Source organism: Ctenopharyngodon idella, chromosome 10 (genome assembly GCF_019924925.1).
Source record: "Ctenopharyngodon idella isolate HZGC_01 chromosome 10, HZGC01, whole genome shotgun sequence".
In the NCBI taxonomy this organism is placed as follows: domain Eukaryota; kingdom Metazoa; phylum Chordata; class Actinopteri; order Cypriniformes; family Xenocyprididae; genus Ctenopharyngodon; species Ctenopharyngodon idella.
In genome coordinates this window covers 6,995,221-7,011,995 of record NC_067229.1, presented here as the reverse complement: position 1 = coordinate 7,011,995, position 16,775 = coordinate 6,995,221, and the positions used below count along the sequence as shown (strand labels likewise).

Sequence of the window (16,775 nt, the reverse complement as noted above, 5' to 3'; positions counted from 1 at the left end):
GTTTAAGTGTGTGAACTCTCGTTCTCTCGCGCTCTGAGACACACAGACACACACACATAGAAACGGAGCAGCTGCCGCGGTCTGTGTTGAAAGGTTCGGCCGCGCAGTCATGTCATATTTCCGAGCTCTGGCAGCGCCGCGGAGCTGCTCGTGGCTTAACACACACACACACACGCACGCACGCACACACACACAGAGCGCGCTGGCAGCTCAGTGCGCTGCTCGCGGCTTATCTCTCTCTCTCACACACACACACACACACACTCACACACAGCGAGAGAGCGGCTTCCTGTCTGAGGCAGGAGAGCGGGAGGGGAAAGGAGGGGGAACGGAACGAGGACTAGAAAAACAAGCCGCTGTCGACTGACAGAAAAAACACACACACACGGACGGAAGGTCTGTCCTCACCTGCTAAGGGCCGACGTGAGGGTGTAGAGGGGGAGGAGAACGAGTGATCGAGAGAGAGAGAGAAATGAGGAATACGGGGTGGGAAAGATTACATTTTATCTCGCTTCCTCTGACACACACACGCCGCACGGATCGGCGCCGAGTGCCCTCCGCTGCGCGCTCTGCAGCTCCCCCACCGTATCTGCGGCGCACGCACAGCCCCGCGAGAACAGCCGCCTTTAACCGATGTCACCAAGCGCATTTATAAAGCCATTAGAGCAGAATTAGACCCCGAGCGCCAGCGGGGAAAATCACAAAGCCCTGAGACTCAGCGGTAACGAGAGCCCACGCTCTCGACAAGCGTTCGAGAAAATCCACCGCTAGCGCAACACTGTAGCTTGCTGCAATGTGGGGGGAAAAAGCTCATTAGGAAAAAAAAAAGCTCTTTAGCTAGTAAAAAAATATATTTGGTTGTTATTAAAATACAGTTAGCTATTCGTAAACAGTGTAGCTATAAGTGGGGGAAAAAAGAGTTTAGATTTTAGTTCACAGTTAGTTTAGCTAGCAAAGCTAATCATACGCAAACAGTTTAGCTTTGTTAAAGGCGACATGAAATGGAAGTTGCGATAGCTTTTTCAACAAGAATAAATGTAGGGCGGGACTTGCTATTGCTGTGATCTCATGTAAGTGACGGTTTGTCCCGCCCTCGCGCCAGTAAACACGTCAGAGAATATATGTAGTTGCAAGAGGGAAGTAATTAGCTTATGATTGCACATTACAAAAAAAAAAAAAAAAAAAATGATGAAAAAAAATGCTATAAATCGAAAAAGAATTGCTATTTGTAAACATGTTATTAGTAAAACAATCTGTTGGCTGCGTTTGACTGGCTTTTTTAAATAAATGGTTTAGTTATTCACAAAAACTGATTATTTGAAAACAATATTCATATATTAGCGAAAAATTGTTTAGATATTAGCTCACAATTCATTTGTACATAGCTATTCGCACAAAAAAAACAGCTATTCGCACACACGGTTTAGCTATTTCTAAACAGTTTAGCTATTTGTAAATTGTTCAAGTATATGTGCACACACAGTTTTGCTAATAGTGAAAAATAATTTAGCTATTCATAAACATTTAGCTATTCGTAAACAAGAGTTAGCTATAGAATAGATAAACAATAGATACTAGAAAATCATTATGGATATTAGTTCACAATTAGTTTATCTATTCGTAAACAATGTTTAGCTATTCAGCAACAGTTTCTCTTTACATATTAGGGTTGGTTTTTCACAAAAATAATAATTTAGCTATTTGGAAATAGTTAGCTATAAGCTACTAGTAATAGTCAAAGAAAAATGTGTGTGTAAAAATCTAAAATTAGTCTTTAAATCAACTACAAAATACAAAATGGCAATCCTTTTCTACAAGAAACAACCACCTTTTTTTGTGGTCAGAAACGCAGAAAAGCCTCCCTCTCTTTCCATGGGCCGCTAATGGCCGGCGTTAGTTTGGGCGACGAGAGATCGGGAGGTGTGCGGAACGGGCGGCTAATGGCTTAAAACAGCGCGTGTTTAGCACCTCCAGCCGAATGATTAATTAACGTGGAGATTACGGAGAGCACTTGTCAGATCGCTGATTGGACCTTAATGGCAAAGAGCCATTCTGCCTGAGAGCAGAATTACCGACAGAGTCTAGCAACCGCAGCAGAATCAGACGGCGAGAGCGAGAGAGAGAGAGAGAGATGGATAGGGCTCTCACACATACACACACACACACACACACACATAACGATAGGTTTCAATCAGCACACAAAGGCCAGTTTTGTCTGAGTCATAAAAGAGGGAGGCAACAACCAAACACAAGTGTAAATAAGCAGCACCGTAACGCAAGCTAGACGTCAGCACTGGCGGAATGTAATGAAAGAGTGTGTGTGTTGCAGTAAAACTCTTGGCGTGAGAGCTAAAGGGAGGTGAAGAAACGCAAACAAGCGAACAAGAGACGTAGGGGGAGGGGAACTGCAAACGTACGTGTGTGTGTGTGTGTGTGTGTGTGTGTGTGTGTGAGAGAGAGAGAGAGAGAGAGAGAGAGAGAGAGAGAGAGAGAGAGAGAGAGAGTGTATGTGAGTGTCAAAGTGTGCAGCCACTTCAAGCACAAAAAAATGGAAGGAATGGAACACAACGGAACGTGGCATCCCTAGTTGTGAGAAAACAAACCACAGACACATGTGAATGCGTATTATAGGCAGAACAAGAGAAAAGATGAAAGTAGCAAATTGGAAAAACGGGAAAAAGACTAAGCGTAAAACTAGCTTGATTCCGACATCACACAAGCGTGATCTATTCTGGAACAGCACCACTGTCTCAATGATAAAAATGCTCCGTAAAATGCAATAAGAAACTTTCCCTTTCAGTGGAATTCAAGGCACCGCTGCGGAGCGAGAGAGGAAGGGGGGAGGGCTGGGGAAGGAGAGAAATCATGCGCTCGCAGCAGTAATCGCTCATTTCCTGTTCTCCGTGCCAGTCCTTTCAGACGCACTGCCGGAACTAATCCAGCTCCCCATTAATCTGCACAAATTGGACACGGAACGCCGCGCCATTCCAGAACCCGCGGAACCACCATATTCCAGAACTGTGGAATACGGTTGAATTCCGGAACAGCAGGGAATCTACTAAACAACGAGACCAATGCATGTTTGGTTGAATTACTCATGCAGAGACATTAAACTTTACGATATTTAAAGACAAGAAATCTGAATTTTAATAAAAATAAAAGTCGTAAGTCTTATTACCCATAATTTGTTAGTACATGTTTTTTTTTTTTTTTTAAAAGTTTGTTTTCGTAATCTTCAATTAAAAAAAAGCCAGATGTATAAGACAATGTGCAAAAAAAATGTATAAAAAAATGTGCAAATATTCATTGCAAGGACGCAATCAACGCAAAATTCAATCAATATAATAATCAATCAATAATAATCAAATCTCAAAGGATGAATTCAACCATTTCCTATAAAAAAAATTTCAGTTTTATTTGTAAAAAACAAAAACGTTATATTATTGCGAAATGTAACTGCATTTCAAATACTGTTTCATGTTGTCTTTAAAAATACTGCCGTGTTACAAAAATATCAAACACTCTACTGACATTTATATTAAACTAAAAAAAGCCAACTACAAGATCAGAGACGGAGTGCAAAGGGTTAAGGTTTTCCAGTTCGACAGCGAGAAAGAGCAAGGACAAGACCGAGAAAGTGCGAGAAACAGCGCGCCTGTGAAAGCACGGGAATGAATGTGAGCGAGAAAGGTTTGAGTGGGAGTGCAAAAGCCGAAAGGAGAAAGAGATGAGACAGCACGTATGTGTGTGTGTGGAAGCGAGAGGCTGCGTCGCAGAAGGGGAAGAAAAAAAAAAGAAAAAAAAAAAAACTGTGTGTGTGTACACCAAGCGATCGCTCTGTGCCTGTCAGGGGCTCTCGCATGTCAGACTCAGTCTCACGCAGAAATAATGAGATGCGAAGAGAGCAGGAGAGGGCAGCCGGAGAGAGAGAGACAGTCGCGCACACGCGCAAATGCACGCTTACCTCATATCCCAGCCGCGCAGCTCGCTGCAGTAGAGTCTCGCCTGCGTTCTTGTTGACGATGAGTCGGCGTGCTTCAGGCGGCATGGGCCTGCTGACTGGCGGCTCCGCTGACACTGGAGGTGCGGGGGCGACCGGAGGTACCGGTACATCCGGAACGGCGCATGGAGGGGTCGGGGGTGCCGCGGGTTGGTAGGCAGGAGAAGGGGGACAAGGTTTGACCGGAGAAGACTCGTAATCGGAGAGAGATGCTGGCCGCTTCTGGGCGGAACGCTTCACCACCTGACGGGGGAATAAAAATTCATCACTTTAGCATTTATGACAGATCGCAACACCACCATTTCACACACAGGCTTTGAAAGTCACAGTATGTGGCGCCACACACAGGGTAAGGCGGACGCTCTCTACAAAGACAGAGCGGACAAAAGAGTGACAGAGCTACAATCGCTTGGTGCCAAGAGACAGGCGGGATGGAGCGCTAATTAATCACAGTGACAAGTTCATAGTCGTCACTGCGGTATAATCAGCGAGAGAATAAAATCTGAAATTCTTTTAAAAATATTTGTGTATTAGGGGTGGGCGATATATACCGTTTTTGACTATCTTCTCTATCGCAGTTAGGCTCATGTGACCTTGCTGTGCTGCGCGGTCACAAAAACTTATCGTTTGCATGTTTTTAAGAATTGCTGTTTAAAAACAAGTGGTTTTAAACCATTGAAGCACAATTAGCAGTGAAAGACAACTCATTTCAGTATGCGTGCGCTCTCAGTATGTGAGGACTGAACTGAGTGCTTTTTGCCGACTAATTGGGCTTAAACGGTTAAATACACATTTATGTGTCAAAGTGACCATGTATTTGCAAGTATACAGAGCCATTTATGTCTTAAGTTGAGATCGGTAATGGATCAGTGCAGTTGGTCTTAAAGGGACAGCATCCTAATTTACCTGCTGTCATTATTAATGCTAATCAAACAACAAAAAAAAGGAGAAAATCTCTCACTGCTTGCTTTTGTAATTTTAATAAGAATAAATGTATATTTAATTTACACAGTAAAGACTATTAGGTAGGTCTATTTCATTTGTGTTTTTGTTCTATTGTAGTTTGTTTTCTGTACTCTTTCTTTATCACTGTTTGTTTGTCTTCAGTAAGCTTGAGAGGTTTTTTTTAGGCTATTTTGATATCATAAAAACCTTATTTAAAGCAAAAATAACTATATTGTGATATATGTCTTGTTATGGTGATATAAAATTACTTATATCATGATATAAGATTTTGGTCATACCGCCCACCCCTACTGTGTAAATTGACAAATGTGAAGTAACTATTCCCACATAGTTGTGTGATTTTTTTTTTTCCACAGAAGTGGAAATCTTAGCCCAGCGGCAGTGCAGGAAACAGTGTTTCCCACCATAAACCAAGAACAAAAGTATGACTGTCAACAAAGGTTCCTCGCTCACACACCCCGCATGGTCAGCAAGGTTATTTTTGGCCTGCAGTTAAATGGGCCGTGACTATTTACACAACTACAAATGTCCCATAAACACGTTTTTAACAGAACAACGTGCATCTTCCTCTTTGAACATTTCTGTTTTCGGCTCTAGGGCTGCGTGTTTGCTTGCGAGCTGGATGGAAAGCTGCAGACACCGATCCGTCAGCGATTGTGTTCCCCCGGCAGGGAAAGTTAAACAGGAAACAACGGAAGACTTTGGCTCTCTCCCACTCCCTTTATCTCTCCCGCCTTCCGTGTGCGAGTTCTCTATCTGTGGAGCGCAGTAGGGCGGGCGGATGAGAGCCCTGTATGTGTGTATGTGTGTAGGCCGCAAGTTCATGCGAGCAGACTGAAGGTCGGGAAAAGGAGGGGTGATCGGGGCGGGAACTCCACCCACCCCAGAGGAGTTCCAGAGCGCAGCAGCTGTCAGAGTAAACACACACACACACACACACACACACACCGCACGCACATACACAGCTCTGCCAGAGCCGTAACAGCACAGAGAAAATGAGCGTCTCAAAATATGACCATTGACATTTACTTGGGCATCTGAATGAGAACATACAGATTAGACAGACCAAGATTAACTCAACCTCTAATCCGACCCCTAAAAAACACATTTTAGGAATAAAGAATAAAAAAAAATTATAAAAATGATATAAATGTTATTGATAAATATTTACGTAATAAATATTTATAATGATATTACTATAATAAAAATAATATTTATTTATTCAATATTATAAATATAATAAGTTAATAATATATATAATGTAAATATAAATAAGAAGTTTAAAAATGTATTATAATATTAATAAGAATTAGATGAATGTATATATACATACATTTTTATATATATATATATATATATATATATATATATATATATATATATATATATATAAAAAGATAAATATATAAATATAAGAAAACCACCAGACATTTAAACTTTGAGTCATTTTCCCAATTGAGGACATACTGGATGTCCCCAGTGTCATGATTTGGAAAATGTATTTATCTTCGCAAGTTAAGTAAACCCGCACACACTGTATTGTGTAAACACCTACATAATATTTTCAGATGAGTGCGTTTGTCTGCTGTAAACGATGTGATCTCAAGGTGTGTGTGTGTTTTTGTGTTCGGCTGCAGAACTTGGGCTATGAGTGTGTGTGCGTTACATCTGCGTGCGAGATCGCAACGGGGAGAACGCAGGCTGTGTTATTTAAAGAATGCACAGCGTGTTCACTGGGGAATCATTTTCCTTGACGGAGAGAGAAAGAGACCAGAATTCCGACCCGGCCTTCACTTCTCCCCTCCCCCTCGGTTGCGTCTCTCCGCTGGGAGTCTGCCTTTCAGCACAAGAGGAGGTCAAAGCAACCGCACTCTAAACACACACGCTATGACCCCCTCCCGCGTCCGTTGTGCCGTCCCAGAGAGCCGCGAAGCTTCCCTAATTGGCATGATTAACATTGTTGTGATTGGAGACACGTTTTTAAATGGTTCCTCGCTGAGCCTGGGGAGAACGCTTGGGTTGAGAGCCAAAGCAAAGAGCATGGTTGGTCTCGCACACACAGACAAAGAAAGGACATTCTTGTGCGGATAAACGAGCACCTCGACCTTCTGTCATTACATCGACATGTGCAGCAGCGCTTACCTTGTGTTGGTGGGCGGGGCTGAGTTCAGGACACTCCTCATTGGTCGACTGCAACAGCATCCTGCGCTCCTGTTGGCCGAGGTGCTTGGTCTTGCACTGCCGCTTGCCCTTTGGCTTTTCAGGGTCGCCGTGGCGGCGCAAACGAGATGGGAAGGTGCTGTCGGGGTCCGGAGAGGGCGAGGAGGATCCCACTGACTTCCGGTGCTCCTTGAATCGCTGCCGTTTGTCAGAAAGGTGAGGAGGAATAGCAGAGGAAAACTTCCTTATGGAATCACCACAAAATCCATCAGAGAGAACAGGAATAGCTAGAGAGAAAGAGAGAGATTAAATGAGTTAATACTAATACTACGTTCATGCCAATTTTGTGCAATTTGGGAAAATCTACATAATTCTGCAAAATGTTAACATTTGGTAAAATGCATAAAAATTAGCTGAGAACATTAAAGTAGAATGAAAAGAAAAAAAAAATCAGAAAAAAAATCATTTAATGAACATTCAAAGGGTGGGAAGATAAAAAATATAAATATTACAGCACAAATGTGTTAAATAAAATAATGCAGAATTTTGTGCCCTTGGATTCTAGAAATATATTAGCCAACTTTTCAGTGTAAATTCTGAAATAAACCTCAGCACATACCAAAACAAACATTACTGCACAAATTTGAGCTTTTATAAAATCAGCCTCAACTTGCAAATGTAACAGGAAAGAAACAACACAAAAAAAAAATGGTAAGAACACAAATCTGGGATTTACGATTTCATCAAGGGCAAAACACACACAGATCAAACCGACAGAAGCTTCCTTAAGGTCTTGTTAGGTAAATCAGACTGACAGCAGGAGAATGAACGGCAGCAGGCTGACCGCCTTACGAGGGATGGACAGAGAACGAAAGGATTTAGAAAAATTGATGCACCCTTTCCTTCGTCTGCTTTCTATTTTGCATCACGTGACCAGAGCCCAAGCAAAAGAGGCACGTTTAAGCGATAGCATCAACCGGCAGAGAAGGACGGAAGGGAAAAGAGAAGAAACATGAAAGGAAGAGCAAGATAACAGAGGGAAATCAAATGAAAAGGGAAGCAACAGTGAACAGAAAAGGAGAAATGACGGACGGACGTAAAAGTGGAAGAATAGAGAGTGAGAGATGCAGCAGCAAGGGAAAGAGACGATGAAAGGGTGAGCACAAGGCCGAGAGAGGGAGAGAAACCGAGCACGCTCCACATCTGTTCCATTATTCATCATATTCCCCGTTCAGTCGCACACACACACAGACAGAGCGCCAATGAGAGCCCCAACACGCAGAGGAAATCTCTCTCACGTATGCAAGCAAGAACGCCAAAGACAGAAGACCACATAGCCAACAAAAACACACTACCGACTAGCTAAACGCCAATATACATCAGCAAAGACAATTAACTGGATATTTCGCAATTTCAAAAAAAGTCCATAACCTGATTCTTGCCATTTGTTTGTGTTGTTTTTAGTAAATAGAGTAAAAGTGTTTTTTACATTTGTATATAAAATTTGATCACCAATCAGTTAATTTTTTGAGTAAATATATTGTGTAAAATAAGTTTTTACTTTCACTTAGAAATAAAAGATTAGATTTTTTTTAATTTTTATATTTTTACATTTTTTTCTGAATTGAGTAAATATTGTCTAAAATAGGCATTAGAAATTGTGTACAAACATAAACTGTCTAGATAATGTCTAACTGAAAAACATATCAGTTGACTACTATCACCAATATATTGCGCAAATTTACACAAGCAGTACATTTGTAAATCTCATCCTCACCACAAAGTCAGATCCACTTCACATCAGCAGTCCCCTTAGAAATGCAATGATTTAGTTTGGTGGAGATGAAACTGGCGGAACTAATATATTGGGCCGAGACAAAAGCACCTTAGAGAACCTTCAACACGCAGACCACCAACTGTGCAACTGTTCGTATGTGTGTGCGTATGCGCACAAGAACCCATCCTCATGGGCAAACTGTTCCAGCCTGCGTAAAGTGCTCCTCTCCTTCAACAGGCTAATTAAAGTCCTACCCCGAGAACCCTTGAGACCGGATTCACCGCACCTACCCCACACACACACACATACACGCACAGAAGTGTGCGTGCTTTGCAACCTAACTGAATCACTCAATTAGCAAAAGGGGAGCAAAGACCTTAATGCCTTTAAAAATCAACAGAACAAAAGCAGCGTGCTAAAAACGCACACACACACCCTGGGGCTTACAGCGGAGAGTTGTGCATCACTGGCATGCATGTCTTGTCCCTCACACCTCGTCATAGACAACACAAATTAGCTTGTGTGTGCGCACGAATTCCCTCGACTGAAGAGCGAGAGTATGTATGTGTGCGGTGGGAGACGGATTTTGACAGGGACATCTGGGGGATATTAGCCTCCCATTAGCACGCAACTGGGCACACACACATACACACGCAGACAATAATGCATTAACTAGCAAACCATCTCTCAGCTTGAGTAAAACCAAGATACATATGTATCTCTCACACACACGCACAGAGTGAGGGATATAGCGAGATAAAGAGTCTCGTCTTGCTGCTCTCTAATCCTCCTGACAGAACGCCAGCACAATATCCAGCAGCCAAGATACTGACGGGCAGCCTCACACACACGCACGTTGTTATTTGCACAGTTGTGGAATCTCATGGCTCATTACTCTGCGGCATGCGCTTTCTTGGCGATGCTTTTATACCGACAAGGACGCAAGTGTCTGAGAGAGTGCGTGTGAGCGTGTGCAAGTGCGGCTTGTCAATCAACAAGAATCATTATTGCTATCCCAAAGCCACAGACACAGGGCGACGTGCTCCGCTTTCCTCTAATCTGTCTCTCTACTGCCGCGCTCTCGTCTTTCACCTCGGTTCTCCCCTCAGTGCTCTGTATCCTCTTTTCATCTCTTTCAGTCCTCCTTTTCCACCCTTTCTCTCTGCTTCCTAACAGCCTTTCGCTCCCTCGATCTTTGTGTCTCATTCATTCACACTGCTTGTCTCTCCCCGTTCAGTACTCTCCTTCTGGGTCCTTCTCTGACCTGCATAACTAAATGAGACTTAGTCTTTGCCTAGAGCACCATTTACAGATGTGCCATTCGAAAGAAACAGGGTGTTGTATGTAGAACGTAGTATGTAGTGTGAAAGGATGTAGTTTGTATAGTCTAGAAAGGTATAGTATAGGGGCTTTCGCACCGGAGGAACCTTTTCATAGTTCCTAGAACTATTTCATAGTACCCAGACTTTGTCGTGTTCGCACCGCTACTAGGAACGATTTTAGTTCTAGGAACTTCTTTTGGGGAAACTAAATTAGCTCCTACTTCAGAGTAGGATCTAAACCAGCACTATAGGAACTATCAGTGACGTTGATTGGTCAAATGCATGTCAAACACCGGCACCCGGCTGTGTAAACATATTTACTTCACGAACATGGAAAGCAGTGATAACGTCATTTACATGTTGTCTGCAGGGTTGTTCTTTTCTCCGTACCGATGATATGTAATACTGAAAGTTGTCATGGAATATTCCGTCTCTTAGTTGCGTAAATTATGCGTTTACATTCCAACTCCGTTATCACGAAACAACAAACAAAGCTCCGATTATGGCATCCTCCATCCACCGTTTTTTTTTAGCGTTTGTAAATGTTGTGCTTAAAGACGGCTGTTGGCTGCTTCAGAGTTCCTATTTCCGGTGCAAATGCAACCAGGAACATGGCCCGGGGAGAAATTAGTTCTCGGGGAACTATCCTAGTGGCTAGTTCCTATAACTGAGTTCCTAGAACTGTTCGGTGCGAAAGCCCTTCAAATTTGACACCCCTGGTGTAGGCCATATTATTTAGGGTGTAGGGCATAGTATTTAGGGAATACGTCATAGAGTGTGGTATACCAGGCATAGGATGTAGTTTGCAGGGTATAGATTGTAGTATGTATTGTTTAAGGCACAATTTGTAGGAGGTAGGATGTAGGGTATATGTTATAGTATGTGAGCCATCTGTAGGGTGTAGGGCATAGTATGTAGGTTGTGGTGCATAGGGCATATGACCTGTATCAGCATCTCTACCTGAACGATTGAACAGTTTCTGACCAAACAGTTAAACGAGGAAACCGTTCAGTCATGCAAATAAAACAGGATAACAGATGACAAAACCAATTTACACTGCTGTCCCTAGCCATCTTATGTCCAAGGTCCTGTTGACACAATGTCCTGGACAGATTTTCATCAATAGGCTTCTCTGTTCTACCCAGAATGCTCTCCTCTCCGCTTACATCCATGTATTTAAATGAGACAGAATAGGAAGATGTACCTGTGTCGGATCCAGCGAATTCCAGCTGTTCCTTAGTCCAGCCTCTCTCCACTTCTGCTTTCCTCTTCACCCCCTTGTCTTCAAATCCATTTGCTTTGACCTTTCGATCCACAGCAGGGACACCGTGGGCGACTCTTGGGATCTCTGAGGGGCAAGGGTCAAGCTTTTCCCTCTTTGCAGTTTGGAGTTGTGGAAGAGAGGATTTGGATGTGGGAGGCAAACCCAGGTTAGGAGCTCCGAATTGCGGCCTGTCATGGTTGAGCTGCCCCTGTCTATCCCACAGTTCCTGAAGATTATGGAGGTGGCGGGGCTTACTGAGCCGAAGACCCGTCAACTCGATACACACCTTCAGATTCTTCACCTCCTGCTCTGAGGGTTGCGGCCACACGTCTGTGGAGACAGATAGAGGCAATCCGTTTATACCTTGTATTAACATCTGGATAGGATTATCCAATCTTAGGTGGTCAGCTGGGACGAATTGCTGTGTACACCTGGATTTAACATGCATCCTAAATTCAGACAAGCGGAGGTTCTGATTTTGTGACTACACATATTTAGGTGCTAAACTGTGTCCAAATTTGTTCTGAGGATATCAGATAATGCATCCCAAGTCTTGTAAATGTATGATCTTTTTCTTTTTTTTTTTTTTTTTAAATTGGACTAGTTTAAAAGCCCTTGTTCTGGCACAATAATTATGTGGTTATATGAATCATGTGCGGTTGCATTTAGGAAGCATTACGCTGTACACTACAAATGCTATGTGCCATATACATCTCTAACCACTAGAAGTTGTTGGTCGGAACACAACGCATCTCCAGAATTGGATAATGCATCTCCAGAATGCAATGCTCCCTGTTTACAGCTGAATTTAGCACTGTCCACTTGTGTTAATGCGCAAGGGTTGCACACTTAGAGCAGGAATTGTTTTACAATTGTTAATAGAGATGTTTCCTCCTAGAACACAAACACCCACAAGTTTGATAGCTTTTAAATGAAAGTACAGAACTGAACAGACACTCACATGCAGACACATTAGTTTCGCTGACAAAAACAAGCTTTCTAGGACACGTTTAAACAATGTGAGTTTATACAAAGATTGTTTTGATGTCGGAAAACGCCCTTTAGACTGAGCACAAAGAAAGAGTAGGGCAGAGAACGCCTGGCAGTTGTGTTTATCTGGACCATGTGATGGCAATAAACACAAATCAAGATGAATCGAAAAGACCAGCGAAAGGATCAAAGCAGGAGCGAGCCAAGGAAAGGGGAAAAGAACAACTGAACCCTGGAGAGAGAGTGAGACGTGTCAGATAGCGAGACAAGAGGTTGCCAAAGACAGAGTGGATCATCCACTACTTGCTGTTTGCAAAGGTGGCAGAAAGAACAGGATGAAAAGATGGAAAAAGAGGACAGACATTGTGAAGGACACTAGAGAGACAGACAGCCGAGACGTGTACCTGAAATCAGTCTCGCTCTCTTCGCCGCTATGCCATTATCGTCCTCTCCTCTCGTCCGTCTCTCTCCATCTCTTTCTTCTGTAGTGTGCGTGCAATCAGGGTGGCCTTGGCTCTGCTCCAAACCCAATGCACGTTTCCTGCTCGTCGCCGTGCCAACAGACCCCTCCTCCTCTCCTTTCACATCCCTCGCTCTCTTCTCCTCCGCTCGGCGGGACTGCGGGATGTCAGCTGGTGGGCCGCACCGCTGGAGCACGGGAACTCTGTTGTTTGCACATGTTGGTGTCGCACCTGCATAGCCACACAAACACAAATGCGTTAGTCACCAGTTTGCAAAGAAAGACCTTTTTCGAGTTCTAAAGAAGCACGACAGGCCAGTAGAGCACAGACAGTGAGGGACAGAGAGGAAAAGACTACAGAAAAACAACCCCGTCCCCCCCACCCTGGACAGTTGCGTGTTTGTGCTAACTACACCACACCCATCCCACACGGGGAGCTAGACGGCAAACAGGGACGCGCTTGCTTGCTCTCTCTGCAAGCTTAAATTAGCCCGAAACATCCGTGCCAAGAGCGCAAGCGGCAACCCAGCTCAAGTCTCCTCTCCCTCCCCCTTCCTCTCTCTCCTCGCACTCTCCTCCCCCTCTCCTGCTTTCTCCCGTTCTGTGTGTGGCAGTGAAAAGCGCTCCTTGAGAATGTCTCCCGGCAGCTAAGAGCGGCAGCGCAGATCAAAGACAGGCGCTAGGGGCTCACGCTCTATACCGCCCGCTTCTCGCTTTCACACACACACACACACACACACACACACACACACACACACACACACACACACACACACACACACACACTCCCACCGTATTATTGAGGCACATACACGTCCTAAAAAACATGCACATACAAATTACGCAGCTAGCCGAAACCTTATAAATCACACATAAAACAAATCTATCAAATTAACAATATTATGCAATAGTGCATAATTGTACTTCTAAAATGACTTCATTATCACGCTCTCGATGCCGAACAGAGCAACCTTTATACTGGCCTGGGTAAGAATGCAGCCCACCCTGCCCCAGGCTCACACAGACACGCACAAAGCATGTGACTAACACCACATGCATCCCATAATTCATGGCAATGTGTGCACCATAGCAACTCTGCACCAAAACAGATCACCATGGTAACATCGTTCGCGTCACCCAGAGAGAGTTAACGTGGCCATTCCGAGAGAGCGAGAGAGAGATGTTGAAGGACAGACTGGGCATAAAAATCAAGAGAGGAACGGAGGACATGAAACATCCAGAAAGGACACGCAAAGTCAAATAATCAATATTGTTTCTTAAATCAATTACTTGAACTGTATCAATAGTTGAATAGAATGGTATTGGACAGATGTGATCAAATTAAAGCTCTCATTAAAACTACAGTAGAAGGTTTTTTTTTTTTTTTTTTTAGCATTTTCACCCTTGGAGTTTCACAGGAACTGCCGGTCTGCTGAGCGCACTCTGTTTATGTAATCCAGAGCGCTGTTAATTGTCTGTGTGGCTGACACACATGCAAGTGTTCACGCACGCACACACACACTCTGACCCACATGCACAGGAAACGCCTTGCCTCTGTGAAAGCCACCAGGGAGAGCGAGGTCACATAGCAGCAAAGTGTTGATTTGGAAATCTGATGGCATTAGGCCATTACCAAAGCTCAAGTGGAAAAAATAAGAGCCAAAACAGCATAGAGAGAGACAGAGAGAGGGACAAAAAGAGAGATGGAGAGTCAGAGCATGTGCATGTTTATTTGTGCGCTTCCTGTTTGAGGGTGGCGGTGGTGGAAGCCATGTTTACCACGTCGCTTCCGCTGGTTTAACGCTGTTGCATGGAGCGCCACAGTGCAGGGACCGTCCCTAGTGACACGGGGAGGAAGTGTAAGAGGGTTGAGGGAGGGGTGAAGAACGAGCAAGCGTCTGTAAAACTGGGATGGTTACGGAAGATTTCAGGAGATAGGACAAAAGGAGAGAGGATGAGTGAAATCCATGAAAAAAGGCAGCCTGCAAGCAAGACAAAAGTTAGAGACAGCGTGTACGACAGACGTTACAAGAAAGACGGAAAGTGTGAGACAAAGATAGCCGGCAAAGAGAAAGAAAATAAAAGGGAGCGCTGGAGAGGGAGACAGCGCGAGAAGGATTGCTTGTGTGTGTGTGCATGCCTTACCGTTGTGCTGCTCGGTGTGATCGGAGAGGGCCGAAAGGGCTGCGGAGGGCCTGGAGCTTGGCTGGCTCTGTTCCCAGTCTCCCGCTCCGCGCTGGCTCTCTGCCAGCTCCCTCTCTCTCTCCCGCTCTCTCCCCGGTCCGGGCGCTGCAGACGGCACACACCCCTCCTTCTCTTTCAGCTCCAGCTCCGAGAAACGCATCATCGCACGCTACACAGACACACACACAGCACAATCGTGAAACCAGATCCAGTGTTACGAGCACCAGCTGTAAAGCCTGTCTCTCATGTGCTCCAGTACAACAAAAATAGAGGGAAAAAAAAAAAAAAAAAAAACAGAATAAGACTTGCATAAAATAAATTTGCAGTGAGAGTAGAACAGGAGCTAAAGTGCATTAGAGTAAATGCAGAAAATGCATATCAATAACTTATAACAAAAGCTAAGTGATACAGGTACACTGATACACTCAAATTTGACCATGCAATTTTCAGGACCCCTAAAATAGGAGGAAAAGGAAGAAAAAAAGTCTAACTTCACAACCGCCTGTGGGCGCAAAACTAAGTGTTACTCATTTCAACTGATTAGTAGTTTAAAAATAAAATGAACTGACCTCCCAAAACGCAGCTGGTTGACTTAAATTACTGTCCTCTTGTGATAATCCTTCCATCTAAGCAATCAGAATGGGGCTCAATATCTTTTTCAATGATTTGAATTGAATATTTACACAAATTTAACACATCTGCAAACAAACATTAACTTACCATTACACAAAAAAAGTATGGGGGAATTCAGGACATATCTGAGAATGCTATGGCTTTGAAAGCTGATGTTTAAAATCATACAAACTTCAAAAGGACATGTGGAAATACACAGAAAATGCTGGGCTTATTTAAAAAGACTATCCAAATTGTGTGGGCTATCTGAAATTAGGGCATTGTCTTCCATCAGCCTCTCCCTTACTCTCCCTCCGCTGCGCGGCTATGTGTGTGTGCGCTAATGACTCTGCCAGTCGGCGAGCGCTCTGCTCGCTGCTGCTGGTAAGAACTCTAATCTTCCCCATCAGGAAAGAATGGGCCGGATTTCACTTAAGCTGGGAGGGCTGCCACCATGCACATGGCTATTGGGGGCCTAGGGGTGTGCATGTTTTTGTGTGCGTGTGTAAAGAGGAAAGGAGTGCAAGATGGAAGCCTGTAGGAAAGGGTGTGTGATTATGTTTGGGTATGCCCCACACACACTCACACACTGGTCTCCAGAGCTCACCTGCAGGTTAACAGTTGCCTGCAGCATTATGTGCTAGCAAGGCCACGGCATGCACGCGCGCACACACACACACACACACACAAACATTTGGCAGCTGAGCTTCCGCACGACTGGGCAAAACAGCCACAGACGGCACTTTGTGTTAACCCTTTCAGATTCTGACTGAACCACACACTTGAGCGTGTGCGTTCTTGTACAAACACAAGTTCTCTCACGCTAACTGTAGAACTGCTGCCATTAAAGCCTGTTTGACAGATTCACAGCAGGGGCCCAAAAACTGCTAGAAAGAGAGAGCAGGAGAGGGAGAGTGGGTTACAGAGATCTGTAATTAGCAAGGCGTTCAATATAACCGAGTGTGGAAGTTAGATACAAGTGTTCGTTCAAAGCCGAAACTGAGGTCATTGAGCTATTTTTGTATAAGTGTAGCTGTAAA

The 16,775-nt window shown here is 44.0% G+C and overlaps 1 protein-coding gene across 3 annotated transcripts in view; it reads right to left on the bottom strand.

Annotated features, from left to right (window-relative positions):
- Positions 1–16,775, bottom strand: part of bcor (BCL6 corepressor) — a 44,271-nt gene that overhangs the window by 14,740 nt on the left and 12,756 nt on the right. The window contains exons 4-9 of one of the 3 annotated variants that reach the window (XM_051910247.1): positions 15,693–15,749; positions 15,085–15,292; positions 12,884–13,171; positions 11,430–11,819; positions 7,109–7,413; positions 3,965–4,243 (exon numbers count right to left, since the gene is read on the bottom strand). In XM_051910247.1, the coding sequence (XP_051766207.1) occupies positions 3,965–4,243; positions 7,109–7,413; positions 11,430–11,819; positions 12,884–13,171; positions 15,085–15,292; positions 15,693–15,749 (1,527 nt within the window). The remainder of the gene's footprint in view (positions 1–3,964; positions 4,244–7,108; positions 7,414–11,429; positions 11,820–12,883; positions 13,172–15,084; positions 15,293–15,692; positions 15,750–16,775) is intronic. The other 2 variants (XM_051910249.1, XM_051910248.1) reach the window with 2 other exon arrangements.